This window comes from Diorhabda carinulata, chromosome 6, assembly GCF_026250575.1.
Source record: "Diorhabda carinulata isolate Delta chromosome 6, icDioCari1.1, whole genome shotgun sequence".
Lineage (NCBI taxonomy): Eukaryota > Metazoa > Arthropoda > Insecta > Coleoptera > Chrysomelidae > Diorhabda > Diorhabda carinulata.
The window spans coordinates 28,724,937-28,752,437 of NC_079465.1; the positions used below are offsets into that span (position 1 = coordinate 28,724,937).

Consider the following 27,501-nt stretch of genomic DNA (forward strand, 5'->3'; position numbering starts at 1 on the left):
CAATGATTATTTCTTGATTTGTTCTATTTTTATTATTTAGAAGAGAAATTTAAGAAAAATGTAAGAAAATATTTATGAAAACAATTTACAAACCTCTAGAAATGATTGAATTCTGTATCTTGTGATTCATGAAAACGCACAGTTCATAAATTAAGATAAGAGTAATATTCTATTAAAAAAAGCAGGAGTTGATACAAAATTTTCACATAGGTGCTGCTGCAACTCAATTCTACCTTCCTGTTTGGTTACAGGAAATTGCAGTTGCTGTGATTGCAAGCAACCGGAAACAACTTGCTCAAACAAATATGATACGCACTGACAATTTCCAATTTTAAACAAAATGTAACAGTTGAAATGTTTTAAGAGAATATCGTTTTTATATGTATGTTTTAAGAATACTTTATATATATATATATATATATATATATATATATATATATATATATATATATATATATATATATATATATATATTCTAAAGCTGGGAACATATATTAAAAATAATGTAGTTTCGTATTTCATTACCACAATAACATAAGAGTGCTGCGAAAATGTTAAAACTTGAAGAATATTTTCAAGGAATGGAATAAAATCATTATTAATTAATAGGAATCACAATATAATGTGTACATGGTACATGTAACATTTGTTTGAACTTACTTTTTATCGTAAAACTAGTTTGCAAAAGGCGTTTTTCTTTTCACCGCTTTTGGTTTTGTTTTTTCATTTTAATTATTATTTATTTAGCGTATAATGTTTAGATTCATTACGAATTCAGTGGACTTATCCCTATCCTCAACTTTTAATAAAAAATCCAAAATATTGTTCCCTTCAATAACAAATAAAAAATTTCAAGGTCATGCGGGAAAAAATTAGTAATAAAAATTAACACCTCAAACACTTTTGTATTTGATGTGATGCCTCCAGCAATTTCATGACAAATAATGCAATATTTTCGTCGGTCGTCAAATAAATTGTAAAGTTGTGCACCATAAAGTTCATATTAAAATATAACAAAACATTATGTTTTAGTGACAATACAGCATGGGTGTGTATATAAAACACCTTGTAATTATTCATTTTTAAGTTTTCTCGCTTGGTATTAATACAGGGACAATTTGTCGCATAGTAAAATAATGACAACGTATTTTATGTTTATAGTTACGAAAAATTTAAGAAAAAAAAACAATTTTAAAATTATAGTCAAAATAAAAATTTGGCAATTATTAAGAAAATGTAATTACACAAAACTGGATAAAATAAGAATAGAACTAGATGGTGCTACAATCTAAATTTGAACTAAAAGTAGACTTCGCCTTTAGCAAAGTAGGGTAATGATGTAATGTTTTTTTTCTTAAAAAATGTTTGAATATTAAACTTATGAAAATTATGTTATTTTCGTATGATCTTCTCTCAAAGCCTTTCAAACAATAAAGTATCAAATCATTTTTAAATGACTAGTCAATTGCACAATTATCGTTGTAATTTCACTGAGAATTTTTTATATGTTGCTCGTAAGGTTCATTATATAAAGATGTGATGTTTTCAATTAACTTCTGGATAGTAATTTCAAGATTACATTATTTAGCAATAACTGTAGATTTGGTTATTATTTATTTCTTGTGTTTTTAATATTGAAATGTTGAAATGTAAATATAAGAATAAAATAAAGCTGTTGAACTAAATAGTATTTCATTTTCCTAATAGAAAAATGGACCATAAAAGAAATTTTTGTAACCTATTTCAGTGAAGATTAATCACTGAATTGGCATATCATATAAACTACATATATATATATATATATATATATATATATATATATATATATATATATATATATATATATATATATATATATATATATATATATATATCGTTTTATCTTGACGAAGGAGAAGTCATAGGAAATTTACTTATTGCATAATAAAATAGCAATTTGTAATTAAATTTTTAAAAAGATATTCCGTGGACGTGGCCTGTTATTGGCTCGACATCATAGTCCCTAAGGTCATCTACCGTCAAATCTATAAACGTATTAGTTGTGCTCATGAACCAAGAGAGGATGCTACGATTAATACCCTGACTCAACACATCTCATACGCAAACGACGACGTCTCTATAGCATACGCCAAATGGCATACATTCATACCATACTTGGGTATGTTCTGTAGAATTTGGTTTTTGTTGCTATTGCGATTATTGGCTTATTTTAACTGCATAAAACGTTTATATGATTTAAATCAAGTTCTATTAACTTTTCAGGCTCTTAGAAACATTTAAAAAAGAATTTTAAACAATTTTATTGTGATTGTGTATATTGTTATTGTTTATCCTATCATTAATGAAGCAAATTTCTTATTTCTTAGACCTTTTGAAACGAGCATTTCGGACAACCCATGCAAACAAATTTTCAGAACATTAATCGCAGTACTTTACCATAGATTATGCTCGTGAAGGACCCTGTATTTATAATAATTTTGTTCTCTCTTTACGACTATTGGGGAGTATTTTATTTATATCAATATCATAAACATTATTGTTATTAAAATGTCCGTTTACTACATCGATTGATTTAATTTTTGTGCTAGAATGAATGGAATGGTTGTAGGCAAGTATTGCATATAGAATATATTGTTTTAAATGGACTTTTTTTGAAAAGCCTTGAGTAATATCATGTCATTTGTTGATTGTAAGGGTATTCTTAATATAATAATGATTATTATAGCCATCATATTTTTTCCTAAAGTTCAGTTTACCAAAGAAAAAGATGTTCAATTCCATTTTTCATTGATGCTACAATAGGTCTAAATGATAATGTAGATTTATGAATTTCGATAAACAATAGAATTCAGTAGAAATTTCGTTGGTTAATTTCTCTCTAGTTTTCTCATTCTCAATTTTTTTTTTGTTAGAAATATTTTCTTTCACTTTGTTACGATTGAAAATTCTTTTGAAAGTGTAGCTGCTTATTGTTGTCTCTCCATAATAATATTATATATTTGAATATTTTATGGATAGCGCAAAGAGCTGTTATTAATCCTAAAAATTATGTGGTATTTTTGAACTTTGGCAACGTTTTAACATAACCTGGTCTCTAATTACTTTGTGGTTGTTATCAGTATCGCTCATTAATTTCTGTTTCGCTTCAGAATTAAGTACAGTTCCAAGTTTTTGTAGAAGCGAAATATATTGTTTCAATTTTTTCTTCAAAATTTCAAAGGAAATACATTTTTCAAATTATGAATAGCAAGTTTTCAACATCTGTATCCATCTCATTATTAAAACACCAAAAAACAAAAGATGTAATATTATATATCAAGTACCTTGTACTAATTGTAACGCTGTCTACATAGGGCAGACATCTCAGTATTTAGAAAATAGACTAAGAGGTCATCAATACGATAAAAAAATAGAACTGCATTGACGAACCATGAAATATCAAAAAAACAAATTCAATTATGAAGATCCAAAAATTTTAGAGACGGAATCTAATACACGAAAAAGAGAATTTTTAGAAATGGTTCACATTCATAAGAACGAAAAAGTTATAAATAATAAAAGATAAAATTTATAGCTCTATTTGGTAAATTTTAATAAAATTTCACTTAAAACAGTTTATTGAGATTTTTGGTGGCTTTGAGTTGTATGAATTCTCGTAAAAATTTTAATTTAATACGGTTCAGTATTTAAAGTGTTGTGTCGTTTTCTTCCTCGTGCCTGCTATGTTTTCTTATTACTGGCAGATATATTATGCCTAATTTTGCATTAAAATCGCCTATCACTATTTTAAGTCTTTCTTTGGCATCGCGTTAAACACTTTTTCCATTTCTTCATAATATTCTTCTCCTTCGATTGGTGCATGTGATTTCTAGATAACACATTCGTTCTGATATTGCTATAATTTTTTCCACTCCTCTTGCATTATGTCTGACAATCAAGAAACCTGTCTGAAAGGTCTTGTTCTTCCTCCACTATTGAAGAATATGTAGTTTCCTACTTCGTTTACAAATTCCCCTTTTTGGTTTGTTTCTTGTATCGCTAATATATCCATTTTATATCTGTGTTAAAACAGTTTCAGTGCTCCTTCAACGTATGTACTCTTTATATTCCACGTTCATGTCCATAGTCTTTCTTCCTCTTCTTTGGTCCTTGATTCCGCTTTCATCTTCTTTTTCATTGCCCAGTCTGATTTCCTGTCATTCATACTTACTTGTTTATCTGGTACTGTTAGTTTTTTAATAATTTGTTTTGACTTTTTTCCAGCTTATTCTCTTCCATGTTCCATCTCCTTTCTTTTTGTCTTCTTGATTGGCCAATCTCACTAAACATGTTTTCTTTACCTGCAGTTCTTTTTCTAGTAAGTTTTCCATTCTGGTTCTAAGTTCTTCTGAGTTTTCTGTTTCCATTTTTACTCTTTGGACGACATTATTATTCTCCCTTCCATGATATCTCAAGTGGTCCAGTTTGTTCTCCATATAAAGTTTTTTTTATTGTACTATTGACCTCAATTACTTTTTAGTTTTCTCTCTTCAATTAGTTTTATTTATTCTTTGTCAACTTAGGTCAACTATTTATAGTTAAATATAATGAAAAAACAATATATATGTATATGAGTTCAGCGCTTCTAAGATTTGAGATACATTATTTGACTGTTTGAATGATAGAATAAAATAACGCATTTTTGTTAGAATAATCCCAAGTTCGTCACTCTAAAATGTATTCAAACTTCTTGAAATTATTAACACATTATGAGCAGGTGCGGGTATTTGGACATTTGTAAGATTGCCGCCTATTAAGAGGACCAGGTACTAGTACCCGTTTCGAGCATTGCCGCTGGTATTTGTACCCATTTAAAATTAAATTACCCATTTAAAATGTGTTGATAACGACACCATAATTCAATTTCAACTTTAACAGTTTCCTTATTTTGTTTCTTGGTTATTATCACTAAACAGATAATCCATGTTGATAGACAAAAATGGTTTTCTTTACGAATAAACTGATTCTACACACTAATTGCCAAAGATATTACAGTTATGGTGGTCGACTCAATACATAGAAATTGTACTCTTAAATCAGCTAAAGTCCATTTTACCTGAATTAGATTTCTCCAAAATATTTGAAAGTTTATTCTGAAGTAAACATTATAAAAAATAGGTTGTTTCCATGTTGATTTATACTTCCAAATATATTTAATTATAACTTATTTCACTTCACATGAAAGACTCCCATAGTATCTTCACTGCATGAGTAAAATACTTTCAAAGCATACACAATTTACAGGAACAACTTTGTTTTTATTGAAATTATCTCAAGAAACACAAGTTCAAAGTAGGAGTAACAAAAAACTTATTAAACAGTGTAACAGATATATTCAATATTTACTACAATTATTGATAAAAACTGAGAAGTTCAAATTGTCTTAAATAATAGTTTTACAAGCTCTTGGTCTTTTTACAATGATAGAAAAGTGATAGTAAAAAAGCAGAATTTGAAAGAAAAACAATATCAAATTACCTTCACATTTACTTTTCAATGGTGTTCGATACAAAAAAGTTTTATATTTTACATTTTTGGTAATTCAAATTTCCACCAACCACCGAATGATTTTGCTTACCTGCAATATCAACTCCTCAGAGACTTTGCCTATATTTGCACATTAAAATAAACTTGCTCAACAAAAACTAAATTTTAACCTGGTTCCTTTAAATATTCCCTCCAGTCGGAGGCAGTCAAACTCAGTCAACAAGAAAAAATTGAACCAAATATTTTAGTAACAGCCGCATTTTACAAAGCGCAGGTCATTTATAATTTCAGTTATATTTAAAAATTTCGTCCAAAAAATTGAATTATTTTGTCAATTAGATATTTTCATATTTATTAAGACTAAAATGGCAACAATTCTAATTTATTCGATGAATTTTGCAAATATTTATTAGAAACAACTTCAATATTTCCTAGTTGTAGACATTGTAAAAATTAACTTAACACGATTATTTATTCGAACTATAACAATGCAACAGGAAAACTCATGAAAAAAATAAACTCCAGAAGTATGTCACAAAATGATAGTGTACATCATTTTGAAATGTATGTGGAATACAAAACAGCCAAATATGTTACAATCATTTATACATCAAGAAAGGGCGTAATAGAAATTTGAGCTCTTTTTAATAATAACGAATTAATTTCCTGATAAAATTGTAATCAACAGCTACATTGAAGATAGAATTGGAAAAAGTAGGATAAGAGATAAAGAAATTGTCAACAAGTAATAATGAATGCATTCAAAATTTTCTAGATAATACTAAACACACTATTATTACACTATCTAACGCGCGTTTTGATTACTAAATTAATAAAGTTTTGTCTGAAGACTATACTTTAGTTATCAAAACACATGTCAGACAATGTAATTGTGAGTGGACTGTTCAATACAAATACCACAAACGATTCCAGAAATTTCAATTCAACCTAGATAACCTTTTGAAGCAACAGCTAATATAGCTGTCAATTTCAGTTTTTAGTGAGATCAAAAGGTGTAGCCTGTGAATATTTTGCAAAGCTTTTTGATATTTAAAATTGTTTCAGGTACCTCAATAATTATCATTAATTGCGGCAGTCAATGTTTGATGAGGCACAGCTGGAGATTAGCAAGGTTAATATATTTGGCATTTACAAGGAGTACCCATACTTTTATTAAAAATAATTATTGATATAAATTACCATTAAAACTGGAATATTTTTCTATGAATTCTTAAAATCATTCAACTTCATCCTATATTTTACCACCTCCGACTGACAGGGACATAATTAAAAAAAAAATAAAAACTTCTACATTAATATTGGATTAGAGTTGCAGAAGCCAGGGCACTATGTGTCCCTTACCAAAGGTAAATAATATCTACATACAGGATGTCCCACAACTCGCTTGTAAAAGGAGCGCGGCGTTGCATGACGACCTGTAACATTAATTCGTGTGGGCTAGGGAACAAAGATTTTGGTTTCAGTTTAGTCTTCAGCTTATGGTACATAAAAATACATTTTGTTCGAATATATTCCCAAATATAAAACTGGATTGTATAAAGTTATTGTGTATGTAAATGGGTAATTTAAATAAACTGTAATTTGCACAGCCGTAATAATCTTCTTTGTTTTATTTTTAGGAATGTTATGTTGAAAATTAAATTATATAAGTTAGTGTGGATATTTTTGTTTGTTCTATTTACATGCCATATTTTATAACTCTCCATTAAAAATAAATTATTCTGTATTATAGAAAAATATTGAAATTACTAATTTAGTGCAATTTACAGTAGCAAAATTTAGATTCCAATCCTTTAAAATATCTCTTAATACTCAAAATATTTGGTATGTGAATAATTGCATCACCTCAATTGAAAAAGAGATAGTTATCAATTCACTAAATAACAAATAAAAATTCTATTTGTGTTAATAGTTTTGCTATATTTCTTGTCCATCATGCCAAGTAAATTAAAAAACATATTGTTATTTGCATGCATATAAATCGTGGGTTCTTTTAATTTAACTTATTAGTACAATTGAACATGGTTATATACCTTGTTTCAAGTCAAAAATTGCTAATTTGGGCCATTGATGTAACCCCTTGAATGGTTCTTTACAAACTTTTTTATGGTAAATTAATTATTCATTTAACAGATATTTTAGATTGAAATAATTTGAGACAAAACCGAAACCAATAATCAACAACAATCCCGGCATCCCTCCAGTAATATGTATGTACAATCAACAAAGAAGCTAAAATGACATATATTTATATATTTAGATTTATTAAATGGAAATAAAACTAAAAGACGAAATTGAGTGGCAAAATTGTAAATAAAAGTACCGTATAATAATAAATCACATTAGTCTTTTTTTGTTTGTTTGCACTATTCGCACCCCCGACCATCGGAACAATGATACATATTTTTTAAAAGTCCGTTCTCAATTGATTGCCGAGAGGTATGGGGCGCATGGCACACGCCTTTTACTTCTATTTAACGTTGCGGCGGGGCTCAGATCTTTTGAATCTTTTCTCCTACCACGACGGGGTTGTTGCGTCGAATTTCTTGGGCTCCCATTTCTCTATAATTAAAGCTGCAGTCGTGTTTATCGCTGTATCGATGGATGGCACAAAACAGTCCTCCGCAACGACATTCAAAGCCTGGAAAAATTTATAAAAATTGTGAAACATTCAAAACAGTAAGACTAAATAATTCTATATCTTAAGAGATTTAGTACTTTTGAATCTAAATATATTTGTTGGTAAATATTTCCTATTGCCTCAATTTTTCATTATTTATAATCAATTTTATTTAACACCTCAACACCAATCCAACAGAATAAAACTTCCATCTACTAAAGCAATATGTCCATACCAAAACAATCTCTAGTGATAATTGTTTCTCTAGATCAGTGAATCCCAACCGGGGAATCACGATGTTTGCAGAGGGGATTCGCGAAAATATTATAATGGTGGATTTTTTAAAAGGCAATTAAATTCAAAATAAAAAAAAAAATTGAATAACACAAAAAACATATTCAGTGCCTGTTTTTTAAGAAATCTATAATAAATTTCAAAATTTTCATTTCTTTTTGCCTTATTTGTTTTTCAAAATTACTCCATCAATATCAAATTACATCAACATTTTATACATTATAATTTATTCTTCTTATGCAAGAAGTCAAATACTATTCTCTTTTTATTACAAAAATTTATTTATATTTGAAATATTTTATCGATGATGTGTTAGTATCACATTCAGCTTATATTTAAAATCATTGCAGCAGTTTTCCCTTCTATGTAATACAATTGGAAATAAATATCAAATTAAGGCAGTTTACTATAGATTTTAGAATTAGATACTTGTTCACAACTGGGAATTAAATATGTCTTTTACGAGGCGAAAGTGTCACCATTTTAGGTGTACGTAATAGAATTGAGGCTTTGTTTGAAAAATATCAATTTTTGAATTGAACGCCTGCAGATGAATGAGTATGGATGTTTCGATTCTGTCAGCACTTTTTATCGGAAAATTCAATTAAACTTGACGAAAACAATAAAACGAGTATATGTGAACATCTGAGCTATCTTCAATTAACTTTTGATGACTATTTTCCCAACAGATGCAATATATCAATCTCAAATAAATGGATATGAAATCCATTTCAAGGAAACCTCTCTAAATATATTGGAAAAAGAAAAACTCAGAGTTATCTTGTGACAGTTTTCTAGAAGGAATTTTCAAAAATCAATTTTTATTTGACAAAATATTCCTTTTCTGTCAATAAAAGCCATTGAAGTTCTATTACCATTTTACACAACCTATCTATGAGAGAAAGGATTTTAAAGATATACTTATCTGAAAGATAAATACAGAAACAGTTTAAATGCAGAAACTGATCTAAAACTGAAATTGTCAGATATTGAGCCTAACTTTGAATTGTTTCGTTCTATCAAACAGCCACACATATCCCATCAAGAGTTTTTCCACATGTAAAACATAAGAACCAGTTTGTTAAATTTACCTGGTTTTCAATTTTTATAGCTATCATTTTAGTCTTATTAATGTATTTTTTTTAAATTTAAATGTTTCACAATTGATATAATCAATTATTCCGCAATATGAAACATGTATTCTATCAGTTTTTATTGCTTTATTTTTACCTGTCAGTAACGACTACATAGGGGGTTTGTCAAATTTTTTCGAATCTTTCTTTTGGTTCGCGAGGAGAAAAAGGTTGGGAAACACTGCTCTAGATGATATGTAATGCATGGTCAAAATCAATTAAGCCCTTTATATCCAATTCATAACAAATATATGTATATCAGATAAAATAATGTATACCTGTTAAGCCAACCTTCTTACGGCAGGTGGCACACCGATTTTTCTTTTTCTTGACATCTTTATCACCATCTTTATCTTCACTACAGTTACTGGTGTCCGCATCACCGGTGGAGGCGGCTGCTGCCGCTGCTTCAGCAGCAATCGTTTCTGCAGCAGCTGCATTGCCAGCAGCAATAGCCGCTGCTGAAGCCGTATTCGTACATTCTTCAGAGACCTAAGAAAAAAGATAAGGAAAACATTAGAAATAAAATTATTATTTGGATAATAGGATCACAAAATTCCATTTAAGAAATATGTGATCCAGTAGTAAAATAATCCCTTGAAATTAATTTCACATCATATGGGACAAATTTTATAGTATGAGTTCATCTCATATCGGCTACTATCATTTAAAGAAAATGCAAGCAAAAGGAAATCTGAAAATTGTTAGTCAGCCATATATATTCAATACATGATAAAAGACAGTAACTGTATACTTAAATTCAAGAGCTAAAAGTTGAAGTATTTGGTAATTTGTGAGATTACAAATGACCAACTAAGGCATTTGGTTCAGATCTGACGGATTATAGTATGGTCAACAAAAAACACACAGAATTAAAAAACTCTTCAACTAAATCAAACATGTAGGGATCAACTTCAAAAGAAATTTAATGAAATTAATAATAATACATTAACTAAATTTAACTAAAAGTCAATATCCATGAAAAACACCTTAAATTATTAATAAGTATTCATATCCGTGCAAAAATAGGTTGAATTTGATTAAGTTTCTTAAGGAAGAGATGATACTTAACTATTAATAAAGAATGAAATTCGAAAAACTAACCTTTGTCAAATAACTTTCTCCTTCTGGTACTAAAAAATTATTGTAGTTTGTGGTTGTGGGTGAAAAAAGTAATGAATCTCCATCAGCAATGGAAGAAACTATGGGGGCAGAAACATTGGAAGTTTCACAAGCTATCAGATTTTTATCTATATCACCATCTGGAATACTTTTGTTGGATGGGGATGGAGATGGAAATGAATGATTGGATGATGACATTTGACTATGAATTTTGACAAATATAATGATTACATGTCATAACCTATACGACACCATTATAGGTAAATAGATCTCACACTTGTGGCCTATTCCACTGCGACCTATTGAGATCTATTGTGGTATTTAAACCCAGACTACATACTCTTACACTTGTTCCGAAGTCGATGAACCTGTCGTTTATTAACTTTCACAGTGACATAAAATGAACTCTACAGTTTTTTACTCAGAACGACAAATAGGTAAGGCAATTTCAGATGCTCATTAACCTTGCCAAGAGGCTCCAAAATATGAGAGGTTTTCCTGTCACTATTTATTAGGTCTATCGTGATTTTTGGATGTGCTAGAGACTGAAATAAAGGTGAACAAAAATAATTTTTTTCAATCAAATATTTAAATTGAACTTGATTCTATAACTTAATATATATATATATATAAAATCAGTGGATAATCAGTACATTGTACATCAGTTCATTTATCAATGAAGTATTTTGTCTCCTGTGTTATTAGGTCTGTGCTAGGTTCCGAGTCTTATGACCTCAAGTCAAAATATAAAATTGTTCATTTTTTCAAGATTATTGGATATTCTTCTATGATACTTGGTAATAGCTTTAAGTAAATGAAAAACCAAATTTTGTTTGGATGCAATATCTGCCCCTTCCAAAAAAATTCCAAAGAATAGGAGGAATTTTGCCTTCCTACAATCAACGCCACTGGTGGAGAAATGCCATTCAAGTACAATTTTTCTTTGGGATCGCCTGTATCAAATCAAATCTGGTGTGTTTCAAAGTAGGAATTATTTTTTACAGTGATAATGCATTTAACTAGTAGATAAAACATTGTACTTGTTTAATGTTTGATATCAATAAGCACACTCAACAAATTCAACAATACAATCAATGTGACGTAACTTATGTTGAATATCATATATAGAAACAGTTACAATAGTCGACAATAAACATACTGGTTGTACTAAGAGAAAAATTGGTAAATATCTAAAATCATCCCCCACCCCCTATCGACTTGGGGTTTATGCTTGACCCCTTGATCCTTTTTAACCCTATTTTACCATAAAAAATAGTTATTGAATTTTCAATTTTTCCATATGTATTGTTCTATGATAAAATAATAATTATTTATGTTTACCTCAATTAACAATTATAAATGTTCATAATTCCAACTGAATTAATTTCATATATTTTTCACTGTTTACTGTATTTTTTGTTTATATATATATATATTTATATATTTTATAAAAAAAAATGTTCTATGAGACCCTTACTCGGCTCGATTAGTTTACTTATTCTTTTGCTAGGTTTCCTAATTTTGAAAAATATTCATGGCCGGAAAAAATCAGCATCCAGATATTAGAAAATAACTACCAGCCCCTTATGATCATTAATATTGTTTCAATTAGTTGCGACAAACTTTATTACATTGCAAAATTTTTCTCTTTGTATATATGTTACCAGATGTCCAAATATGAATGACATTAGCCATTTTTCGGCATTCTTCTATAAATAATTATTAAAAATGGCCTCATGCTTTCATATCCATTGCCAGAAGCCGTAATTCTGTGAAAATATTTAAAAAGCTTTTTTATAACAAAACGACCGGTTCTACTTAATGATTTCACAACTTAATTTTTATTAAATCTTTTTGTCCTCAAAATATTCTTTTAAATATAAAATACCTATAACTATAGTTATAGATAATAATGGATTTTACCAATTTTGAACTAATTAAAATGACATTTGTAGTCCCATCTCATTTTTTCTTTTTTTTTGAAATATTTTGAATAGCATTTCACATTTTTTCCATCATGTTGTCAATAAAAATGAAAAATATGACAGGAAAGTTTTAACAACATCATGATTGAATTTGTTATATCCGTTTATTATTTTGTGAAATTAAGATTGCTGAATTTTTTCATTCAATTAAATCTTGTAGAAGAAGGTGTGCGGGTATAATTCCCATTATTATAATTATTGTTCCCACACAATATGACTTGAATATGACATAGAACCATTCTAAATTTGCACCCAGTATATCATGTGAAAGTATAATAATCTTATTTTAAAATAGTGACAATACTTACATCAGTAGGAAGATCTGTTACTGGCGGGGTTGGAATATGACTAATGGTAGGGTGTGCTGCCGTATCTCTTAGAGCGCTTAGACTAGCTGGGGTGCTAGGTAATTGTTGTTTTTTTTTCAAATTCTCCTAAGAACAAAAATAATTTCTATTAGTAAGAGACGATAATGCAGATATAGATGAAGGACCATAATATTTTGTAATTAGTCTATACTTTCGATATGTCGTATCTGATTTTATAATGTTGTGCTAATTAGATTAGACAAAAAAATAACATGAATTAAAAATTTATTGAAAAATTCTTAGAGAAAATAACAAATTTAATACTAATGGTAAATATAAAATAATAAAAAGAACTTAGATCTTGAATATCATAATTCAAAGTAAATTTTTAAAATGAGAGTAGTATAGGAAAAATCATATTGATAAAATTATTTTAAAAGACACCAAAATATACTGTAGAGCCTGAATAATTCGTACTCTGGTTAATTCTAACTGTCGACAGCCTCTACCTTACCCTTAACGAACATGTGACTTGAGGCAAACTCAAAACTTCAACTATACCTAAACAGTGTGCCATATTTGACAATTTGAGTATCTGGAACTTCTCTTTTCCTTAAATATTGAAAATTAGAAAAACGAAATTATTGATTTAAAGGAAAAATAACAGAAAATACGTTCGTTTGAGCTAGAAGGCGACATTCGTAAAAGACTAACAGGTTCTGATTTTAATGCAAGTAGAGGATAACAAGATAATTTTAAGGAGCGTTATAAAATGCGCCAACTGAAAGCATCAGGTGAAAAAGTCTTTGGTAGTGCGGAGGATGTCTATCCATTCCAAAAAAAAGCTCGAATCAGGATTATTTGAAAGGTTCTGCCAAATAAAACTTTAGCCTGTTCAGCTGAGACTAGTGCTTCTGGATCAAAGATAGTTAAAAAAAGAATCATTTTTATGCTTTGCGCTAATTGAACAGGGAATTAATAAATTACAGTTTCTAGTCGTGGGGAAGACCAAAATGCCAAGATCTTTTGGATTCGTATCAAGGGCAAAGGCGTGCTTAGATAACTAGAATGGTTCAGAGGACGTTTCGTTAAAAGTAATACTACAATATTTTGTAAAAAAGTTTTTTTTTCACTAGCGCAATGTTTTGATCACGTGCCGTTGTCTCTCAGCAAGTCTTTACGGCTTGAAGAATTGATTGCAACTGAAAATTATGGGTTCGACGTGGAAGAGGAGAATAGCCGAACTTACGCAAAATACTAACGAGTCTTTTGTTGACGATTTTTCAGCTTTAAATTTCAATAAAATTCCTCGTAAGTTATGTATTTGGATTGGTCTGACGATAATCACCTGTCTAATCGAAAAGACGATGATGCATAACAAGGGAAGTAAATAGAATCTATCACACCAAAATCAATAAGTAACTTACACCTAATACAGGGTCATTCACGGGAACCGGATGTTTTTGAAGTGGGTTGTACACGGGCGCTCATGGTGGGAGGGGCTCGTGACTGGTATCTAACGTTTCCTTTGTTCATAGCATTCACATTTCAGTCATTGAGATGGAACCGTGGACGCTAGATCAACGCTTGTCTGACAGTTTTGTGCGAAATGACGAATCCGTAGCTGCTGTTTAGCGAGATTTCCGCCGTCAATTTAATATCCATCGTAATGCAAGTGTCCCTTCTCGTAATACAATATTGCGATGGGTAAACAACCTTCGGACAAGTGGATTAATATTGAAGAAAAGACCACCGGGCCCCCAACGAACTGCTAACACTCCGGAGAACATTGAACGAGTAAGGGAAGCCGCTCTATTCAGGGGCATTCTGAATATAGACGAATTTCTGATATATACAGATATAAATTTCCATCCTTAAAAGATAGCCGTCGTGCAGCAGTTACAAGAGCAAGATTCCCAGCAGCGAATACAATTTTGTCGATAAATGCTTACCGTTTGTGAAGAAAATGAAAATTTGATATTGTTAATGAGTGACGAAGGCCATTTTCATCTGAATGGCTTCGTCAACAAACAAAATTTTATCGGTATTGGACAGAAAGAAACACACATAAGCTTCACGAGAGACCACTTCATAGCCCAAAGGTGGTTGGTTATCTGGTGTAATTTTTTGAAGAACTTGACGCTGCCGTAACTTAACAGATAATAGTTACATTGCAATGTTGAATACGTTGAATGAAGGGGCCACAGCGCACACAGCTGTTCTCCGTGATTTGTTCCCGGAACGGATCGTTTCCAGATTCGGCGACATTCCTTGGCCCCCAACTTGAGTAGTTGTGATTGTTTTCTGTGGGGGTTTCTGAAATCGCGTGTGTACAACAATAAATCGAGTATTTTGGAAGACCTAAAGATCGCAATTCGTCGACACGTCACCCAGATTGATGTAGACATGCTGCAAAGAATTGAGGCCAGTTTCCGTCAAAGGCTACAACAATGTATTGCCCAAAATGGACATCACTTGCTGGACATAATTTTTCGTAAGCGAGTAAGTAACAAATGCTATGATTTAACAAATGTTTCTGTACCAATAAAACTTTTTTAAAGTGAATATTCAATTTTTTATGATTATTTTAAAAACATCCGCTTCCCATGAATGACCCCGTATATTTTGTCATTTAAATATGGCCGCAAGTCTAAGCAGGGGTTGTATTTAGTTCGGATTATAAAGGCTCTACTGTATAGAATAAACTTTATTTGAATATTGAAATTATTTTCAAAGTTTTTTCTGAATATCCAACAAATTTTACTGTAAACGTAAACACTATTTTCTAATAAACACACATACACAAAAAGATTCAAGTTTTGTAAGCATTAAATAAACATCAGTTAGAAAAGCAAAGGCTTACAGGGCAGTATAGATAAACATACCTTGAAACATAGTGAACACAGCCCATCCGTTGCGGGGCTACCATAAAATCCGCATCCGGATCGGCATAATGCCTGCATGGGGTTGGATTCACGCTCCATAGCGTCAGTAAAATGTCTAAAAATACTTCAAAGGGATTTTATTCCTTGTTAAATAGGTATCGGTACCACAATCTTGATAAAAACCTTTTATTCTTCGGTTTCCTGAGAGGTTAGAAAGGTTACACCCTGTCAGGAGAACACCATTTAATCAAGGAATTTTCTGAAACAAATTTCCATATAAATAGAGCAGATCATGTAAAATACCGACAGTATTTAAATAAATCAACATAAATTTGTTTAACTAAAAAGTTGGTGCAAGCATACCTGATAAGCATGTTCATATTTCAAATAAATTTTAAAATTATTGGGAAATATTTACGATAATATACGCTGGAACAGCATGAAGATGATATTAAATATTCAAGACATCGTGAGATATAAAATAATGCCGAAGTAGACATGATAACCAAAATCTGCTCGACCGCATTTTATACCAGAATCCACTAGCTGGGCAAAATAGAAACGATTTTTATTATTTTGGTACATTATTTTTCGACAAACAATTCACTGGATGCCAAGCAAAAACATATAGGAATGTAATTACTAATTACAGTTCTGGATTTAACAATACCAAAAAGAATGTAAATAATTTCAACAATTGTCAACACCTTTGTATTGTAACATGATCGCACAAAAATAGTATAAGCGCCACGAAATAATAACGTTTACAAATCTCTGTTTTATGAGTGAAATCACAAACGAAAAAAAAAACAGTACAGTTAAGCGAAAGCAATTGGGCAATAAAACATTCATCTCATGTTTCGCTGATCCTATAAAGAAATTCTCGATGTTTAAGACATTTAGCTTCTGATATTCCGTTTCAACAACAGCCTTTCTCCTGTAGATTCCATGTGTACAATCTATTTTTAATCGAGTCCTTAACTAGTATTTATAATTTTCCTTCCACATCGATAGTTGATTCCAAAATATCAGATACAAAACAGGGAGGGTTAAGTACTTCTTAACGAGTATGCAGATTATATCATGATCTTCAATCAAATATTTATTTTTTAATTATTTCCCACAAGATTCTCTCTCAGCATACTGAAATAACCTAAGACCCAAAAAACTAGGAACTGTCACTAACATATTCCGTCCGGACTCGCAATACTTTTGTAAATTTTTAATAAGCTAGGTTTACGTAAGAAAAGGACATCAGTTTATATTATAAGAAATGGGTAATTATGTTATTAGATATAAATACATTAAAAATTAGATATTAAATTATAAATTATCTAATATACCTCCGATATTAAAAAATTTTATTTTCTATAATAAAAATATTTAGTTTATATTACCTAAAAATAAATTTTTATTCACTATTAATTCTTAACGCATTTTATAAAACTTTAAATTGGCACGTGAATTTTTAACACTGACGGTTGCTTTGACATTTTAATGTATGTAAGGGAGGTTTTTCATGGTATTATATATATGGCATATATATGGCGATTGTCCAATTAGTACGATAAAATAGATATTTAGCTCGACGATGTTTGTTTGTTTGGTACTTAGGATTTTCGCGCACTAAAAAGAATCGAAGAGAATCTGGAACGAGTTAGGAATCAGAAGAAGAAAAATTTTAAAAAATATTTCGTATATATATATTAGGGATGAGTCGATTCTCGATACCACCGATTCTTGGACATTGATATCGGTATCGAGAATCGATCGCAAAAAGTCGATATCGATACCAGTAAAAGGACGGAAAAGTATTTTTTAATCCAGTTTATATAGTTATCAAAATGAAATTATCATATTTTGAAAAATAATTTGTTGAAATATTTGTTAAAACAACGGGATTCGGTACATTTAGTGCGTCGACAAAGTAGTTCCATATCGTCTTTAATATATTAGGTGTAGAGTGTAGCAAAATCCTGTTTTTAAAATAACTTGGATAATGATTTTTGATACAATAACCAAAAAACCAAAGAGCTAAACGTAAAGCATGTGTCTCCATCCGTTAAGGATTGATCTAATTTAATTTCAGGATAAATGTTTATTAAACAATTGTTTGGTTTTTATTTGCGAATTTACCTCATTTATCCCTGTATAGGCATAGATATTCATAATTATCAATCTGTTTCTAGTAAGAGAATTTTTATTACGAGGGGGCTATTATACATCGATGGTCTTTGTATCGGGGTATTGAGAATCGATTTTTTAGGTATTGGTATCGACACATCTCTAATATATATATAGAAATTTTTTTAATTTCTTAGACCTTTTGATACGTTTATGATTCCAAATGTTTTTGATTTTAGGTCTCTTCTGTTTCAAAATTATCAAAAATCAAAATTTTAAGCCTTTATCAAAATATAATCAGTAATTTTTTAAGGGTTATAAGATTTGATTTTGAGAATAACCACAAAAAATTTGAAATAATTGATGAAATCTTTATTGGAATCGATAGAAAGATCAGTATAGTTAATGTATAAAGATGATTTCCAGCAAATGTTGTTTTGGCACACTCTTTCCAACTTATCAGCCGATATTACACGAATAAATGCTTCAATATTGGCTTCCAGTGCGTCAATCGTTGCTGGTTTATCCCTCTAGACATTAGTCTTAGCGTGGCCCCACAAGAAATAGTCCAAAGGCTTTGTTTCGCGTCCTGTGTGGCATGAGGCACCGTTTTGTTGAAACCAAATGTCAGACATGTCATCGTCAATCTTCACACGGTAGCGCTCGCCATTCACGCTACGGCCCGATGATGCCACCGGCCCTTAATCGACATCAAACAGTGACTTTTTCGGGATGCATTGGTAGCTCTTCCAATGCTTCTGGCTGGTCTTCACTCCAGATGCGTCAATTTTTCTTGTTGACGTATCCATTCAACCAGAAATGAGCTTTGTCGCTGAACACAATTTTTCTACAAAAAAGTGGATCTTCCTCCAACTTTGCCATCGCCCATTCACCAATTGTTAGAAGTGGAAGATCGTGTGGCTTCAATTCTTGCACTAGCCGTATCTATGAGGTTTTACACCCAAATCCTTTCGCTAAATTTTCCACGTAGAGGAGTAACAGAGGCTGCGAACGGCGGCGAATCGACATTTCACGATCATCATTAACACTGGCGGATACAGCCGCAATATTTTCTTCGTTCCTCAGTCTACGTTTGCGTCTTAGTGGTTTAATGTCCAATAGTGTAAATTGGATTCGAAATTAAGTCACAAGCTTCCGAATAGTTCCCTCAGTAGGTCGACCAAACTGCCCATAAATTGGAAGAAGGGCGCGATGAACTCTCTTAACCGAGCATGAATTTTAATAGTAAAATTTATATAATTAACAAATCAAATTTTTTTTTTCCAAATTACGTGGTTTTATATAATTTGTAAGGAAAGCTAGAATCAATTTTTCAACGAAAAATCTTTAAAAGACTATTTTCGTAATATCGAGGGTTGAAAAAAAAGTTATAAGTGTCAAATACTCGATTTTTGAGTGAGCTAAACTTGCAATCTGCGTCGCAAGTTGGAGCGGAATTTAGGAAAATGATCGTGGATCGATATGTTTTCGATTAGGGACCTAAGTTAAAAAACGAAATATATATTCACTTAATCTAAAATCGCCAATATTTGGTTGCACATTGCGATTCTATTACAGTTACCTACATCAAACACATACATAAATCCATTCATTCATGCTCAAAGGACTTCCAGAGCGAGATTAACCATCTCACACATTCGCACACCATTAGTTATATGGTTATGTATAAAATAAAAACAAAACCATTGTTTGAGTTTTTCAAGAAGTATATATTTTGTAATGTCCAGAGTTTTCAATTCATTAAATAAATTATAAAAAATGCCGATTTACTTTAATGTAGCTATTTTTAGAACCGATAGTTTTTTATGCTCGATGAAAGCCTCTTTGGGGCGTCCACTGCACGCGTCGCGTCGTTCCAGGTAATGATTTCACCTCGTTTAAACTTAACAAATCACTTATCAACATTTCCAGGCGCGAAGACCGAATAATGTTTATCAAGCCAAGCCTTCAATAGTATTCTTTACCAAAAAGCATTGCTCATTAAATTGTAAAGTTATACTTTCAACATTCAAAGCCTTTTTTAAACAAAAGAATTCAGTTTAGTCAAAGGCTTAAAAAATTCTACTTTTGCAACCTTCATAGGCCGTTTGTTTTAAAGATTTTTTCCAGAAAAAACAATTTTCAAAACGAAAACTATATAGCAAACCTTAAATTCTAAGTCAAAAGCAACACAAGCCACACATTTCAGTGATTCTTCTGATTTCATTCAAGACCTAACTGAAATATAAGAATGAAACTCCAAAAATTGATATCAATAATACTAGAATTGCCAAAGGCGAACTTGAAAACAATAGTTAAAATTCTTCAGAAAGTTGTTTCAGTAAAACATTCAAAATTTGTTTTAGGAAACCTAAGAATGAAACAGGTAATTGTTAAAATAATAGAATATGAAATGTTCTTCAAATGAGAACGAAACCCATTTTTGGTGACAAGAAAAACGGGAAATTATTTATTTAACAGCACCATCTATCAGTGTTTTAAGTGAGCAAATATTTTCAAAAGATGGAAATGTTAACAAAGAGGAACGGGTTCGACCCAAACACATCCTAGATTCTAATATTTTCACATTATACATGACAATTTGCTTAAATTAATTTATTCTAATTTTTCATATACAGAACCATGTTCCACCAATCGGGGCTTAACTGAAATATGATTAAATGTAGTATTAAGAAATCAACGCAGCAATTCTGTACATATTATCAAAGTTTCCCGTGAAAAAACTTGATTTTTGTAGATTGAATAAAAGCCCGTAGCTTTTTTTAAATTCTCTAATATCATATTTAGCCGAAATAATGTGACCTAAAGAGAAATGAGTCAAGACCAAAGCAAAGGTACTTTCACCAAAAAGAAAATAATTATTCTTTTGAGATAGTGATATTGGGTACAATAATAAAATCCGATAAAGTGATACACTAAAGAATAGGAAACTAATAACAGATTGTCAAAGAGCAAATAAGAAATTGAGTAATTCCATGTAAGCTTTTTATGATACGACTTGGATACCATCAAATAGAAGAAGGAAGACAATTTGAATATCTATTAGAATGAGAAAAAAGTGATTTGTTTCTGTTGAAACTCGATAGTTTATTTAGGTTAGGAGTAACGAATTGACCGAATTTCTTTGTGTTACTTATTCCTTCGCAAATTAAATGTGTTAATTTCCATAAAACAACCCCGCGGTGTTCACATGGTTTCATTTTATCCATTTGAAATGTGAACCGATCCTTTCACGTGCGATGAAAATGGTGAAATACATTTAAATTTTGGTATGCATACAACTTTGTGTCTCAGGAAGAAAAATCTTTCCTACATTTCTTTGTTTTCTTTCACCCACTTTATCCCTAGTATTGTAGCTTTCTATCCTTTAATTCTGGAAGTATCCGTATTTTCTCTCAAGCCGACAACCTCGCAAAGATTCCGGCAGTCTGTTGTTCGCTTATTTTGTTGTTGACCTTTTTTGATTAGTATAATCACTTTACTTTTTAACTATTTTACTTTTTTATCGCCGAGAATTTATTGACTTGGAGCTTTATTTGAGTTTTCTACTTCTTAGACTATTTTTGTTCTCATTCTGTACAGTCGTTGTTTACGGACACTTGAATTAAATTCCCAATTTAGCTAAACACTGTTACCACTCGAAGTGATATATACATACGAGGGCTGACGTTGTGAAGAATTTTAAAAAATGTTGTCAATAAATATTTTTTCAGTACGGAAAGGTAATAAACAACACAAATTAAAAAGGAGCTAGACACCGTTTACGGAGACTGCACGAAATAGTACTGGATGTCCGTCGGATTAAGGTTAGAAAGATAGAAAAGGGTATCAGCATATCAAAATAAGGCTTTTGTCAACCCTGTGTTGGGTGTCGGGTTTACTTACTTTGATTCGAAAACGTATTCAAATGGAGAGAGCTCTACTATCAGAATTAATTTTAAACATGCAACCAGATTTGAAAAAAAGGAAAGTGATTTTTCATTTTCTCACAATTAGGTGATCGGCATGGTTGAAAGTCACGAATTGTAGTTCGAATTGGTTGATCACTAATCGTATTTGCCAGAGGTAATCGCATACGTAAAAGCCTATTTTGATTAGAAAAACAATTTCTTGATTTTTTGTTAGACCTTTTCGGATAACCCCCGTACCGTAACAATATAACCTCTACTACAATCTTATTTCTATGAGTTGCGCCAGTATATATTCCGATAATATAGCAATTAAATCTTAATATGCATAGAATTTCATTTCTTATTTCTGTTTAATTAATTATCAAGTTAATTGTTTGGTGAATTTGGTAGCTACCTACATGGTATACCTAGTTCCTTATTATTCGGTTGTACAATCACCTTATCCAATTGTATCGAGTTGAAAGATTGATCATTACCTTATTTGTGAAACCTTGAAAATATAAAAAAACATATCCTACTTTAAATCACCTTCTAGAACAATAAACAATGTAAGACTATAATTAAAATCGGCAACACTGTTCGATGAACATATGAACGCTTTTATCTCAAATCCAGTTATAACCGGATTTTGCGCGAATCGCAGGTGCCTTGTTTACAAACAAGCGAATCTAGAGACGAAGCGAAGGACGATAGGTTACGGACATTCTTACACACAAATATTTTGTTGTTTGTCATAAAATGATTTCCCGTTGTAGATGATGGTCTTCACGAGAGAGATGAAGATACAAACCCGTACATTTAGCAAAAAGTAAAACAGATAATATTCATACTACTTGAAATTAACGTGAATGTATTTTTTCTCACAACAGAAAACAAAATATAAATATTAGACATGTTTAAGAGATCAAGAGTTTTGTTTATACCTATGTTGTCAACATAAATAGGTCGATGGTTGGATTATAGTGACTCTTGTGTATTATTTCAAATATTTACACATAAAAATTTAATATAAATACTAAGAATTTTATGGAAAGATTTATATTTTTGGGAAAAAATAACGTAGGTACCACTCTTTATGGCTATTATTATAGATTTTCCGGCGAAACGCAAAAAATTTTAGTTAACTACGTGAAGATGTCGACACTTTGAGAAATATATTTGCGTCTGCGTTAAGAGATTTCCGTATGAGCGAGTCGTGAAGAAATATGTAAAAAACTAAGTATGGAGCTGCATTAAATATTTGTTTTTGAAAGGTATTAGGCCTATGCAAATGGAAGAGGAATTAGACATTGTGTTCGAGCACTAGGTATGTGTCAACTGTGACAACCAGCGATATGATCGTCAAACTTTATTAAATGGTACTAAACGACCCTAAGATTTGTTATAAACTGAACAATTTCCAGGACTTATCACCGATGTTTCAAAATGAGATTGATTTTTTTCGTCGATTCATAACTGCTACCACCATACTCCTGAAATAGAAAAACAGTAAATACAGTTGATTGCAAATGGCGAACCTGCTTCGAAAAAGACAAAGACGATTTCATCAGCCGACAAATGATGGCGATCGTTTTTTGGGATTGTGTTCATAGACTACATCGAATCCATTAAATAAATATCAGAAATCATTATAATAGAAAAGAACGAACTCTGTAGCTATATTAGAACCTGAGATATAAATATTTGAATGTAGAAAAATTGTGCCAAAAACCTACAAAAATCCATTACTCCACATTGAATGTCCGCGCCAGCTCATCTCAAACTCAACCGAATTAAGTGTTCAAAAACCCAAAAGGTGTTTCAGCGAGTGTTCTTAAATAAAAACGAAGTCTCTATCTTGAATAGAACCTGAGATATTGAGGATAGAACTAGTGTATGTGAAAAACTCCCATAAGTAATGTACAGGGGGAAATCGCATTTGAGTATAACTTGAAAATGGTGAAAATTAGATGAAATCCGATGGTTGATGGCTGATCTGTGCATCAATACCTTTCATTGAAAAAAAAAATTATACAAATCGGTTGGGTAGAACGCCTGAACGGACTCGGAATGGAAATCATCAATTTTTTTAATATATAAGATTTTCAAAAAGGTAAAACAATAACAGGAAAGTATTACAAATAATTCATTGATAAGATAAAGAGAAAAAGTACTTTTCCGTTATAACACCACACCTTCTCACACTTGGTGATCGCTAAAATTCACGAGTTGCGCTTTGAATTGGTTGACCACTCACCGTATTCATCAGAACTGGCCCACAGCGGCCTTTTCCTATTTACTAATCTTAAAGTTTCGCTTGCAAGAGAAAGATTTTCATCAGATGAGGACGTATTGCATACGTAAATATTTATTTTGAGGAGAAAAACCGTAAATATTATTTGGAAGGGTTGAAAAGGTTAGAGCATTGCTGTACGACTATATAAACTGGTACACGTTTCAAGGTCAAATCTTATTTAAAATCGATTTGATACTGGAACAAGCCCCCGTCTCATCAAGATCCACCACTTGTAGAGAGCTCTTCGAAACAAATCGTTCCAGGAATTTTTAGAAATTAAAAGTTAAATATGAAATTATTCGTGACGGGAATCTCTTGCATTTAAATCCTGTTGGGATTATTGTTGGAGACCAACCCAACCTAACTAAATTAGGAACAAAATTAAAATGGAATCGATTTTAAATACGAACATTGATATTGGAACATCAAGATGCACTACTTATAGTGAGGTCATCGAAATAGGAGTCATACAAGGAATTTTTGATGTATAATATGGAATATTTTTTGAAAAAATTCTTATGCGAAACAAAAGGTGCAAAATTATTTTTATTTAAATAGAGATCGCCAGGTTTTGAAAACCTGGCAGATAATTTTTTTAATTTTTCAATTTAATATGCGTACGTGAACATTTTTTTGACTTGTTTTAGCCAATTTTATAGGGGTGGTGGTTTCCTCATGGGGGCTACTTAGCATATAATAAATATAGCAAATGAATGCAGTTTCATAATCTGCGGATTATATGCAGTAGCTTATATTTACGGATTTCATATTTTGATATGGACTAAGAAATTTGTGCACAAGATCAAATATATTAAATCCCTAAATTATATTATACATATTATAAAAAATAATGTCGGTACTGAAATTTGCATATAAATGATAAATAGAGTCTCAATTTATTTATTTTACTTATTTTTATTTGTACATTGTTTTATTGGTATTTCGAAATATTTATATTTGACAAAATCAAAATATTTTCTACTCATACATAATAAACAAACATCGGTATATCAAAATAAAAACAAGTTATAATATCCACCGAATCAATTGTGGTATTTTTATCGGCTCATTTGGTAAACACATATTTAAATAAAAATCAACAAAATATTTTGTTTATTAGATAAAAATAATAATGCAACAATAGTGGCAATACTTATTTTGGTCTAAAATATACGTATATATATATGTATCAAATTTAAATCTTCATATTTGAACAAAAGAGATCCCGTGGTATCTCCAAAGCAATTGCAATGTGAAAGAAAATCAGTAAAGTCATCACTAGGGTGGGCAAAATAATTAAATAATCGAAAAATATCGATTAATGGATGTGGGCAACATCCTGTGAGAATTTGGTTTTATAAAATATAATGTTTCTTGCCTATTTTCATTCTCAAAAATGCATAATGGTTTTGGTACAGTTTAATTGAATTTAAAATAGAGTTTTTAAGTGGCTTTATTACAAAGTGAAAGACTGAAATAGTTATTTGTATGCTTAGGCCGCGAAATACCTTTTTAACGTACCGAAAGAACAGTTATCGCCTGCGGCCGATGCAAGATAATCTTGGAAGTCGTTAAAAAGTTTGGCGGCTATGGCATACACACTATTTTTCGTACAATCGTTAAAATAATCAAATAATCAATTTAACGATTGAAATATTTATTATCTGAATAATTATTTCAACATAATTCAATATCAGAATCTTCCAAATATCTTCTGTAGGTCTGTAGGTTCATTATTTGGTTTGTTTTTATTGGGAATCAAACCATAATGTCTTTAAAATGTTCCTAGTGGTATACTCGCTATTTATCTTGTTTTTTGTAGGAATCAAACCACAATCGTTCTTTTGAATCTTTATTTCCGATTTGCGAATAATCGAAAATTGATTATTTTGGAATAATCGATTATATTTTTTGATAATTGTCCAGCCCTAGTCATGACTGGTAAAACGATATGTGAAAATTAGTGAACATTTAACCCATGTAACACATATTTTTCTAATATCGATCACACGAACGATGTCTGTCAATTTCCTGATCATTCTTACTGTTAACGCACAAGATCCCCGATTCTATCGACATTTTTCCAAGTTCTGCTTAAGTATAAACTAAGTTTGAATTTCTGGAACCGTTGGTTATATTCATACTGAGCACACTGTTTTTATCAACACTCATTCGGTTTTCGGTCTCTGAAGACGAGAGCTCGGGAATCGAAACGCGTAGTAACAGCGTAAACAGTGTGTTTATACTCATCTTTAAATGTAATGACATAAAACTCATAAATTATCGTTTCCAATTGGAGTTCTTTTTTCGGTATAGTTTATATATGTATTCTTTTGCATAATTCTGCAATACATATGACTGAAAAGAGTTATTATAAAGTAATGTACAAATTTCATGTAGTCCGCAACGTTCATTTTTGAAAAAAATACAAAAACATATAAGAAAAAACTGAATATTAATGAAAATCAAAATAAACTCGATTTTCAATTTATTATCGTTTTGTTGATAATGGCGAAAAACTAATTTTTTTGACTTTTGACCTTGAATAAAAAATTTTTTTCATACACAGAAATGATGGGAACATTCAAATTTTATTTTCAATTGTGTTTTAAGCAATTTTGCTGATTTTCAGCGGTAATTTGTGTAGCTTCACTCTTATTTTTTGATCTAATTTGACCGGACTAATAGAATAGAAATTGTTCGGTTTACTAAGTAAAATGCATGCGTGTGTGAGGTTAGCGTCTCATAGTTTGAAATGAGTTCTTATAGCGTCCAGCATAGTTCTAGAGTTCCTGATACTTTTGATCGATAGTTCTGCAGAATTAAAAACAGAAAACGGCATTTTAAAAAATGAGAGGCTAACGACCGGAAGTTAGCGTCTTATTATAGTGAAACCGAAAAATCAAACAGGAATAGGTTCATCAAGGAATAGTTCTAGATTCCTCGTGATAGTACGACAGTATCTCATTGTTGTAACGATTTTTCGTTTATTCTGAGTGCTCAAAATATTTTCAAAGGCAATAGAGGCTAGAACTCTACCGAAATTAACACAGAGGATCTCTACTCATCGCTTAGAACCCTCGTGTAAGCCAGAACTCGTGATAGTACGAAAGTATCTCATTGTCGTAACGATTTTTCGTTTATTCTGAGTGCTCAAAATATTTTCAAAGGCAATAGAGGCTAGAACTCTACCGAAATTAACACAGAGGATCTCTACTCATCGCTTAGAACCCTCGTGTAAGCCAGAACTCGTGATAGTACGAAAGTATCTCATTG

General features: G+C 30.9%; 2 protein-coding genes across 7 annotated transcripts in view; one reads left to right on the forward strand and one right to left on the reverse strand.

The window, feature by feature from the left end:
* The window catches only part of LOC130895421 (cytosolic purine 5'-nucleotidase), a 33,153-nt gene extending 31,468 nt beyond the window's left edge, over positions 1-1,685 (forward strand). For 3 of the 4 annotated variants that reach the window (XM_057802688.1, XM_057802686.1, XM_057802689.1), the window contains exon 11: positions 211-1,685. In XM_057802688.1, the coding sequence (XP_057658671.1) occupies positions 211-319 (109 nt within the window). In that variant the 3' untranslated portion in view covers positions 320-1,685. The remainder of the gene's footprint in view (positions 1-210) is intronic. The other variant, XM_057802687.1, reaches the window with a different exon arrangement.
* A 3,664-nt stretch (positions 1,686-5,349) lies between these two features.
* LOC130895424 (AN1-type zinc finger protein 6) overlaps positions 5,350-27,501 on the reverse strand; it is a 40,491-nt gene continuing 18,339 nt past the window's right edge. For 2 of the 3 annotated variants that reach the window (XM_057802697.1, XM_057802696.1), the window contains exons 2-5: positions 15,895-16,153; positions 13,010-13,135; positions 9,873-10,086; positions 5,350-8,188 (exon numbers count right to left, since the gene is read on the reverse strand). In XM_057802697.1, the coding sequence (XP_057658680.1) occupies positions 8,040-8,188; positions 9,873-10,086; positions 13,010-13,135; positions 15,895-15,993 (588 nt within the window). In that variant the 5' untranslated portion in view covers positions 15,994-16,153 and the 3' untranslated portion in view covers positions 5,350-8,039. Of the gene's footprint in view, positions 8,189-9,872; positions 10,087-10,698; positions 11,451-13,009; positions 13,136-15,894; positions 16,154-27,501 lie in introns of those variants that run through there. The other variant, XM_057802698.1, reaches the window with a different exon arrangement.